At 33.0% G+C, this 11,507-nt stretch overlaps 1 protein-coding gene across 2 annotated transcripts in view; it reads right to left on the bottom strand.

Moving 5' to 3' along the window:
* Positions 1 to 694: 694 nt before the first annotated feature.
* Positions 695 to 11,507, bottom strand: part of Tbc1d19 (TBC1 domain family member 19) — a 130,623-nt gene continuing 119,810 nt past the window's right edge. For both annotated transcript variants that reach the window (XM_027936598.2, XM_071614204.1), the window contains exons 19-21: positions 6,749 to 6,864; positions 2,071 to 2,141; positions 695 to 1,103 (exon numbers count right to left, since the gene is read on the bottom strand). In XM_027936598.2, the coding sequence (XP_027792399.2) occupies positions 1,029 to 1,103; positions 2,071 to 2,141; positions 6,749 to 6,864 (262 nt within the window). In that variant the 3' untranslated portion in view covers positions 695 to 1,028. The remainder of the gene's footprint in view (positions 1,104 to 2,070; positions 2,142 to 6,748; positions 6,865 to 11,507) is intronic.

Genomic DNA, 11,507 nt, shown 5'->3' with positions numbered 1-11,507 from the left:
GATTTACAGTTTTACTAAAGTGATTAGCCTCTTGACTTTGAACCTATAGTCAGAAGACAATGGGTTTTGGATTTTTTTTCACATACTATTATTCCATATTACTGAAAAGGTGGTTCTTAAAGTAATATAAAATAAGGCTCTAGACTTATAATGAAGACCAAAATACAACACAATGCCTTGCATCATGGCTTCAGTTCTGGGTTGAGTGTCTATCTCAGCTGCTCGGCCTAGAAGTGGATCTTGTTAACTCAAGCTCCAGCAGCAATGGATGTGGTTTTGGTTCTTCTTTCCCTTCATTCCTTGGGGTGCCCTCTTTGTGTTCTTCTAGAAAAAAAGAACCTGACAACAGGCCTCAGCTTCTAAACAAGAGATGGAAGATTGAGAAGTGCAGAGGGAAATCTCTATAATGTTCTGACTTTCAGCGAGTGAAGAATAAAATATTGCTAGATGGAGAAAATAGTATTAAACCTTTCCCAGTAGAGATGCTTAAGGGAGAAATAAAATGGAGAGGGCAGAAAATCCCTAGTGAGTGAAAAGTTACTAATATCAAAAGTGTACCTTTTTCAGGCCTTCTCACATCATATTCTACCCCTGGCTCTGGGGGAAGAGCAACTTGTAAGACATTTACAAACATTTATAATACATTATCTAGGGATAAGTTTATACACTGACATAAAAGAATTGTCCAAGAAGCTACATGACCTCTTGAAGTTTATTACAGCATCTTTAGTTCTTATTGCATATATTTTTACATGCCTTTAACAAGTCAGGATTATAGATATAGTAAGCTCAATGTAGCAGAAGTTATGTTTATTGCTTCTCTCTTGAAAATCAGCAGCATGCAATGCAATATTTGGTGTGCAGAATTATTGTTTCAAAAAGTGAAAAATGACTTAGCTTTAACAGGAGGGAACATGATCTTTATTGGCTTATATGCAAAATTTAATTTTGGTTTTATGCAGAGTTTGCATAGTTCATGATTAGTTTCTAATGAAAAACTAGATGTCTTGTCAATGACCTTGAAGAAATCAGGTGACAGTAGCAAACAGGAAAATTTGAAGAAGTGGCATAACTTTTAAAGTAGAAAGGTCAGCAAGGACTGCCTGAAATAGAAAAATGAAAAGAATTATTAATTGCAAAGTGAAGTCTAGGAAATAAGATACAATAAAAACACCATTACAATGCAGTTTTGGCATGATTTATCTTAAATCTCTGTATGAAAGCTACAACTCCCCTCTTTTCTGAATGCATGTTAGTACATGTGCACAAAGCTAAAATGTGCAGTAGAAAATAACCTAGACCTTCACAGCCTGAGCCTTCTTCAAATATACAAGGTAGCAAGAGTTTATAAGAGGTCTAACATTTCAACTTGCTTCTATAAATAAACGTACATTATGAATCCTAGACCCGTTATTATAGTCTAAGGAGTAACTGACTTCAGGAAATCATTTTGAGATGGAATTAATATTTATTCAGTTGCAAGACACATAAACATCCTCTTCCCTTAAATAAACCATGTTGGCAGCTATTTTAAGGATAAAATTTACATTTCTACTAGTGGTAACTAATAGAATAATATGGTAAGCCCTATTAATTGAACCATATTTCAGGTGTAAATTGTACCATTGAAAATAAATCAGCTTTAAATAACTAACTCACAATAAAAATAACCAAAAAAGCTGATATGTCTTTATTATTATCATCCACACACACACACACTTTAACTCTTTCAACTGGCTTTTCTCTATTCTATAACATATGGATGTAAACAATAATAAGAAAACTTATAACACAGCTTCGATAGTTTCTATTAAAATTACTAGGTATCTGCTTGCTATAATGGTAATAATGGTTTTCTATAATAAACTCATATATGGTCCCTTCATAAGAAGGTTGTTTTCAAGGGATTTAGGGAAATATGAACACTTAATATTAGCTCAGAACTTAGAGGTTTTACCAGAGTTAAAAAATGGGCTACAAGTGTGTCCTATGCATCAGATACTAAAGTGACTGAGCCTGGCAATCTCTCAGGAACTATTTCCATCCCATCTGAGTGAAACTTATCCTTACTTCAGCTGCAGCCAGTGATGTCACCTCCATCAGGTTCACTGCTCGGAAAGCAAACACGGCAGCTGCCAGGACTGGAAAAGAATGCACACTATTTCAACTGCAGGCCTACTCAACAGCTGGCAAAGTTCCTGCTATGCCCACAAGACACTCAGAAAGCTCAGGACCAGTGCTTGACACAGCTGCACCCCTGCATTCTGAGTTAAGATCTTGTGATAAAAAGAAACTGTCTACCGTAGAGATCCGTGACTGAAGGCTAGACAAATTAAATGCCAGTTCAGGGAAAAGGAAAATTCAGTGGTCCTAAAATAGTCATTTTATACAATGTTTCTTTCATACCTACAACTAAATTATAACAGTTTTTACATGGCATGAAGCTCTAAGGACTGTCCTATAAAATAAAGGTTTATTTTGACACAGGTGTTTCTTATTAATGCCTTGGGGAGCTTCAGGAAAGTCAATGAAAGCCAAATTTGTGAGTATATCAGATTGCATTTTATATGTACCCAGGAAGTTTCCTGATGGAAATACAACTTTTTTTCTGAAAAAATGCTTTTATAATATTTGATTATATTTATATTTTATATACTCAGCATTGATCTCTTCATGTTACAAATGGATATTTCTGTGGGAGGACTGCTCTGGGATTGATCTTGACACATTAATGTTGGCTATAGGAAAAGGAAGATGAAATTTTGAAAAGTGGATTATAGAACAATTTGAACTTTAATAATATACATTACATAGAAAATACAGATATTATTTCCATTAAAAATCTACATAAGGGCTGGGGTTGTGGCTCAGTGGTAGAGCACTTGCCTAGCACGTGTGAGGTGCTAGGTTTGACCCTCAGTACCACATAAAAATAAATAAGTAAAATAAAGGTATTGTGTCTAACTACAACTAAAAAAATATTTTAAAAAATCCACATAAGGTAAAAGTCATGCTAAAATTAACCACTTATTAATAAATAAATTACCATAAAACTATATGTGAAAATGAATCATGAACAATAGAAGAACCCATGTAAAGTAAGAGGTAGGTGACCCACATAAGGAGATGGAATTGCCTGGAGACCGTGCTTGATTTCTTCCCTTTATTTCCCCCATCACCAGTGGTAGTAGTGCTTTCTCTACTCATCAATTCATTGAAATTTAGGAGACTAGTTGTGATAGATATTAAGAATTATTTGGAACCTGGTTCTAGGTATATTACAAACTTCATGCAAATGTGAATTTTTAAAAATACATTTTACTATGAAAATAATAATAGTTAATTCTTATACCAATTCTATAAATTAAATACTATTAGCTCAATTTTCCTAATGTAGAAACTGAGGCACAGTGAGCTGGGGAAATGTTTAGAGTCACTCAGGTAGAAAACAGTAGAGCCAACAGTCTTCTCTGGCTCTGCATCTATGCACCTAACCACTGCATGGTGCCACTAATGAGACTGAGGTAAGCAGTAGTCACTCATCCCTGACATAAAAATCCATATGCTTTCCTATGCAGGATGTGTTCTTCTGCCCCTCAGAATGGTTCCACAGAGATGGCATGCAGGATGACACCATGGTGTCCTGGCCATGGCAGCAGGTGGTTTGTGCTTGAGGAGTGGCTATCAGGAGGGAGGCTTCTTAATTTCCCAAGGCAGGGTGGGGTGCAACCAATGATTGGGAAGCTCAGGCACTTTTTTAGGGAACAAGAGATTTTGGAAAATCTGGCAAAAAACATTAGAACCAGTTAGAGGAAAATTCTCAAGAAAAAAGCATAGTAGTAAAAAAAAATTTAAATTCAAATCATCTGCAACTATTCAATGTGTAACAAAGATTTGGGACAAAGAATTTGGGACAAAGAATTTTTCTTTAACTGAAAAAAAAGAAAAGTATTTTAAAGTCATGGAGCTCCATGTTTATAAGCATATCAAAGGAAACCATTTTCTATGGGCCAGTTATGTAGCTTCTTAATATCTGGACTCATAGGAGGAACTAGGAACATGATCACTACTGCCTTGTCTGTGTATAACTGAACTGAGTTGCTGAAAGCTTGACAGGACATGCAAAGTTTCTACCATATCAGAAAAGACCTTTACATGGTGGGAAGTTGTTTTGCCAAGAGCAGATAAGAGAAGGGGAAGAAAGCAGTTTACTAACTGACCTCAGCATCCACAATGCTTATGTGCTCATAACCTTTATTTATCTTGTGTCACATCACAGAAGTTCCTTTCTGTTTGCTTCATGTTTAATCTGCCCAGTCCTTCTGCAGAACAGGTTTGTTTGCCAAGGAGAAAAGATCGATACTTCTGGATATTTCTGATCAAAATCATGCTTTGTACAAAATGTGGACACTGTAATATTCATGTCTTATCTTTAAAACTATTCTCATTAATTATACTATTATGAACATGGACACCATTGCTTTAAATTGTTCTTTAAAAGGCTCTAATTTGCAATTTAAGCCAGAGATATTTATTAAGATATTCTTAAATACCAATAACTCACTTGATCCAAAAAGGTGGTCCCAAAATACTCATACTAAAAATGTATGAAATAAAATGAATTTGGGGCTGGGATTGTGGCTCAGTGGTAGAGCGCTTGCCTAGCGTGTGGTGAGGCCCAGGGTTTGATCCTCAGCACCACATAAAATAAATAAATAAATAAATAAATCAAACAAGGGTATTGTGTCCAACTACAACTAAAAAAAAATAAATATTAAAAAACCCCGAATTTGTATACTTCCATATGAAATTATCTACTCCTGTGGCTTTTTACCTGAATTCCATGAGAGGGGAATTCAGATTTATCCAGTTTCATTTCTAGATGTTCTAGAATTCTTTCCTGTTGATTTTTAAAAAGATACTCAGGTAAAGTAGATGAATGAAATAGTGCAGGTTACTTTTCCACCTATTCATCAGTATGTTTTTCATTAATGTATTTAGCTCATAGCATAGTGCCTGGTTTAGAGAAAATACAGTATTCCACAGACATCTATTTCTTTTTTCCTTCAGGCTGCTAGAAGGTGATAAGGCATAGCATGAGAGATTTTAAATTGAAAGAGGCCTCGAAGGCTTTCTAATTCAATATTTTTTTTCAAGCTACAAAACCTCTTGATTTGTCAGGTGACAGTTTAAGAGCTCTTTCTACTTTTGGAAAGTTCTAGTTATTAGAAAGTACTTTCTTATACTGAGCTCCCTTCTTTTAAAGTTTTAATTTTTTTTGAAATGATATCAAATGCTATATATGATACTCATAAAATTATTTGGCATACCCAGAGTAAGGCTATTTGGTGAACTGTCTACAGTCCTGTCACTTGAGAAAATAGTAGCAGAAAAGGAGGCTGCTTAGTTTAGAAATGGAAGACTTTGGGGAGAGGTGAGGATTCAATAGTAGAAAAAACATAAAAATAACCTTGGTTTATAAGGAGTACATTTAAACAAGTCATATTATCCAGAAATGAAATGGACCTCCTGCTAAGGCACACATTACCCAATACTGAAGGGTTCAAACAGAGGATAAGAACTACTTGTCAGAAATGTTTGAAAAAGTTACCCTGATGTCCTCTAGCATTCCTTCTATCTCTAGATTACACATATCACTGTCATTTGGTCAAAAAAGAAGAGGGAAGACCATTTTTTTCTCACTCATATTTGTATGGGCTTTAAAAAAAGCTGAGAGAAGGATTCTAGGAGTTAAAAACATCCCAGTCAGTGAGAATCTCTGATTACAACAGGGGTGCTATTTATCTTCATGGTACTTTATTATTATTCTAATTTTCATTTTTAAAATGCCACCCAGTTATTATAAACCTCTTAGCATTCAAAAAATGTTAATATGGTACCTAGAGAATATTTGAGCCATATTTTCCTTCAACTAAGCAATATTTCCAACGTAGTGCATACAGTGATTTTAAAATATTAAATATTTCAGGTAAGGAAGAAAATAGTAGGCCAACTTTTCTGCTATCAACCTATTGTTAGGAAGATTTCCCAATTATTATTTTTGTTTCCTGATAATCCCAATGATAAAAATAACTGAGTCTATTGCACTTAAGAGAAGCAAAATAATATAATGAGTGCGTATGTTGTGTTATAAATTTGCTTTAATGTATATCTTTTGCATGAACTGCTTAATTATTAATTAGAGATGAATCTGGCTTCCTGAAAAAAAAAACCAAGAAAAATTTATTTTTGTCAAGAGAGAATACCTAAAAGGGCAAATTCAGACTCTAGAACATAAGTCACAGACTATTAGCAAAACACAAAATGTTTTGAATTCAGTATAACTTGAGACCCAGAAGAACTAGATTTCAGCTCTGCAGGGAAACTCAGTCTTGATTTGGATTTTAGGTACAGTTGAGTAGGGCACAGAGAACAGAATGCTTAAGAAGCTGCCCAGAACTCACAGGTGCTGGGATTTAGTAAGTCCTGGCTAGACTAAGAGACAGGTGAGGAAGAGAGAGAGAAAAGGGCTAAGAAAGACAAACTAGGAGTAGACTGGTATTGGGCAATTAAAAGACTGAAATGTCGACTTCAGAATCTCTGTACTTATCTTCTAAACCAGATAAATATATTAAATGTTTATACATTAAAAATTATACAATAGTAGACTCAATCTCCAATTGTTAGAAAGGAAGGGGACCTTACCATAGAAACAACATGTATTTCACAAAAAAGTATTTACTCTTACCAGCAAGAATTTCCAGAGAGTTATATCCTAGGATTCTATCCCACAAAAGCAAAAGCTGGTCTGTAGCTAAGTATCCAGAGAAAGCTCGAACCATCCATTTAAATGATATGCGAAGTCTGTAGGAAGGAAAAATGAAAATTAATTCTATCACTGGATTTTTTTTTCCTCACAAAAAGGCAATATCAGAACATCCCATCCAAATAATATTAAGGCGATCCTCTGAGAGTCTTAGAGATCACCTGGATATTTAAAACTCCAACCTTTCCCTAAAAGCTGCAAAAGTGCAGCAGTGAGAAACTCCAAGACTTCCAATTAGTATTCTTAGGCTATTAAGAGAAAGATGTTGTACGCTGGGACCTCCTTTATGTTATATCTAGTCTTTATAAAAACTATTTCTACGTAATGTTTTCCCGAGTATAATCAATGAGCTGATCTTCTAATAGTCTTAATTTCAGGCAAGCCAAGATAACCTGAATTTTTATTCAAAATATTTGCTCATTCAAAGGTTTCATATATATTTTTGCTAATGTTTATTTATGTACTTGAATTAAACAATCTTACTTTTCACTCCTGTTTCTGTAAAAATATTTACTTAATGTTTTTTGTTTCTCATGAAAATTCTTGTTTTCTAATAATTATATTTTAAATTGGTACATTATAATTATACAAAATAGTGGGATTCACTATGACATATTTACACATGCACATGACATAATTTGGTCAATTTCATTCTGTAGTTCCACCCCTTTCTCTCCTTTCCTCTCTCCCCGTCACTCCCTTTCTCTAGTCTATTGATCTCCCTTCAAATTTCATGAGACCCCCCTACCCTGCTATTCCTTTTTTCCCTCCACATATGAGAGCAAACATAAGACTCTTGACCTTCTGACTTATTTTGCTTAACATAATGCTCTTAAATTTCATTCATTCATTTTACTACAAATAACTTATTTCATTTTTCTTTATGCCTGAATAAAACTCTATTGTGTGTGTTCTTAATCCATTCATCTGTTGATAGACACCTGGGCTAGTTCCATAACTTGGGCATTATAAATTATGCTGCTATAAATATGATCATGTATGTATCCCTATATTATGCTAACTTTAATTCTTTTGGATAAATACCAAGGAGTGGGATAGCTGGGTCATGTGATGGTTCCATTATTAGTCTTTTGAGAAATCTCCATGATTTTATATTTTTTTCAATTTAATAAATTATATTCCTACATTTCAGTCAAATGGCTTTATAGGATGCATAAAATAAAATAATTGACAAGAGTTTTAAAGCACAAATGGCTTTACAGCTATTAACAGACCTTGGAAAAATATTTCTGATTTCAAACCCTTCATTTTAGGGAGGAGGTTATCAGAACTCTGAAAGATCAACCAGAAAATTCAATTAAATTCCATTTTTGCTACAAAAAAATTCTAAGAAGTATGAAATCCCACTATTTATAAGTTACTTATATTATAATTAGTTTCTCTCTGAAATCAGGAAATGAGCTCCTTGATTCTAGTACCTTGGGAGATAACAATCCCTCATATTTCTACATTACCTAAGAGCATCCAATTGATAGACACTGATAAATGCTAGTTAAACTATTTGTTGGAATTACTCTACCATTATATTGCTAAATATCTGTACTACTTTCTTAAGAAAGCAAAAGAGAGCTAGGTATGGTGGCACACACCTGTAAACCCAGGGGCTCAGGAGGCTGAAGCAGGAGGATTGCAAATTCAAAACTAGTCTCAGCAACTTTGTGAGGCCCTAAACAACTTAGCAAAACCCTGTCTCCAAAAAAAAAAAAAAATAAAATAAAAAGGGCTGGGGATATGGCTCAGTGGTTAAGTACCTCTGGGTTCAATCCCTGGTACCAAAAAGAAAAAAAAAAAAAAAAAAAGGCAAAAGAGACCCCAAGGTTCTTGGCTGCTGTCACAGTACTAATTCTCTTAAGACTAAAAAAGACCCCCAAGTTTCAGAAACTTCTCAAAACCAGATAACTATTGGCCTAACATGATGAAGTGCATCATGTGCTTATATATAGTATTGACAAATTAAGCTTTTTTGTATATATAGTATATATAGTGTGCTTATATATAGTATTGACAAATTAAGCTTTTTTGTTGGTTTTAAAGTATCTCCTTATAGACACAAAGAAGCTTTTGGCCACTAGATACCTTTTTTTTTTTTTTTTTTTAGAGAGAGAGAGAGAGAGAGAGAGAGAGAAAGAGAGAGAGAATTTTTTAATATTTATTTTTCAGTTTTCGGTGGACACAACATCTTTATTTTATGTGGTGCTGAGGATCGAACCCAGCGCCCCGTGCATGCCAGGCGAGTGCGTTACCACTTGAGCCATATCCCCAGCCCTGGCCACTAGATATCTTAATACTTGAAAATTGCATTTGACTTTTAAGTCTAAATAAATTATTATCTTCAACTAGTTTCATTTCACTAAAATTCTGAATGTATTATACACACACACATATATAGCATATAGATACACAGAAAACAGAACATCTGTTTTTTTTTTTTTTAAATGAAGCTTACTGGGGTATAATTCATGTTAAGTAGAATGTGCCCTTATAAATATATAGTTCTATGAGTTTTAATAAAGAAGAACCAAATGAAAATTGTAGGACTAAAAAATACAATAACCCAAACCCAACCAACCAACCAAACAAACCCTAAAACCCCAGAGAAACAAAAAACCAAATTACTAGATAGATCTGATAGCAAAATGGGAAAGTCTGAGGAAAGAATGAATTTGGGTATAGGTCAACAGAGAAATGTCTAATCTGAATCATAAAGGAAAAAGTATTGAAAAATAATGAATAGAGCTTTGAGGACCTTTGGGACATCATCGAAGGTTAACATTTATGTCACTGTAATCACAGAAGAAAAGGAGAATTTGTATGGTACAGGAAAAAAAATTGAAGGATTAATGGTTGAAAACTCCCCAAATTTGTCAAAAGACATAAATGTATAGATTTAAGAAGCTCAACAAACCCTAAACAGGAAAAATTTTAAAAGTCCATGCCTGGCTACATCATGATTAAACTGCTGAGAACAAAAGATCTTGATAGAAAGCAGAGAAGGATTAAAATTATTTCTTACTGTAATGTTTAGTAGAATTTGCTAACGAAGCCATCCAGGCCTGGAGTTATTTGAAGTATTATATGATTACTTAAAGATATATACTTTAATCATATGGTACCTATTGAAAACAAATTTTAAAAAACAGTACAAATAATAATTCAATAGCAGAATAAAATTGAATAAAAACTACTCAAATTTCAAAAGTAGGCAGAAAAAAAAAAGGATACATGGAACAAACAGAAAACTCAAAATAGTACATTCCATACCAATAACATTATACTATCCACTTAAGAAATAAAGGCATTGATAATTGATAGGTTAAAAGTTAAAGAAAGAAAAAATATATCATGAGAATTCTAATCAAAAGAAAGTTAGAATGGCTATATTAATCAGGTAAAGTAAATTTATTACTAGGAATAAAGAATGACACTACAAGATAGTAATAGTACCACAGTTCTTCTAAAGACAGACTTTTGAATTATGTAAAGTAAAAACATATATAACAGTGAAAGAAGATGACAACATCCACAATTAAAACCAATAGGAAAAGTAGATAGAAAATTATTAAGGAGGGTATAGAAGTACACAGAAAACTTGTGCTACATTATCAACAAACCTGGTTTTATTGACATTTAGAAAACGTCAACACTTGTGGGACGAAAAATTCTTTTCAAGTACACATGGAAAATTTGCCAAGATGTATATGCTAAACTTCAACAAAGTTAGAAGAATTGAAATCATATGAAGTATGTTGTCTAACTGTAACAGAACTAAAATATAAATCAGTAACAGAAAGATATTATTCTTTTCAAATATTTAGAAATTAAACAATATTCTTCCATATAATCAATGGTTAAAGAGGAAGTCACAAGAGAAATTAAGAAGCATTTGTGAATTGAATGAAAATGAAAAGACAACATATCAAAATTTATTAGGTGGGGTAAAGTGATACTTTGAAAGAAATTTATAATATTAATGCTTATATAAGAAATTTATAATATTAATGCTGAAAGGTCCCAATGATCTAAACACCAACTTAAACAAGTAGGAAGATAAGAGCAAATTAAGCCTTCAGCAAGTATAAGGAATAAAGGAATAAATAAAATAGCAGAAATCAACAAAATTGAAAAAGAGAAACAAGAGAAAAATCAATATAGCCCTAAACTGGTTCTTCCAAAGATGAATAAACTAAATAAATCTTTAGCCAGAATCATCAAGAAAAAGAGAGAGATGAAACAAATACCAATCTCAACAATCAGAAAGGCGAAGTCAGCAATGATTCTACAGATATGAAAACATAAGTAAGAATAATTAGGGAATATTATGATTAATTATGTGCATAAGTATAATAACTTAGATAAAATGCATAAACTATAGAAGCTCACTCAAGAAGACATGAATAACCTGACTAGTTCTATTGCTATTAAAGAAATTAAACTCAAAATGAAAAACCTTCCAATTGGATCAGTTCATTATGAAAACCTTTGAAAAACTGATTTATACTATGACTATAGGAATTTTAATATTTCCTTCTCCATAAGAATGTCAATGTTTGTCATAAGTCATTGAAATTTGTTCCTTTTAATGATTAAAGTGTATAAATTAGACTAGGAAAAAATACCAGAATTTTAGTTTTTTAGCAATAAACTAAATGTGCTCAATTTA

This window comes from Marmota flaviventris, chromosome 7 (assembly GCF_047511675.1).
Source record: "Marmota flaviventris isolate mMarFla1 chromosome 7, mMarFla1.hap1, whole genome shotgun sequence".
NCBI classification, from domain to species: Eukaryota; Metazoa; Chordata; class Mammalia; order Rodentia; family Sciuridae; genus Marmota; species Marmota flaviventris.
The sequence above is the reverse complement of the archived record's forward strand: the minus strand, read 5'-3'. Positions and strand labels throughout refer to the sequence as shown.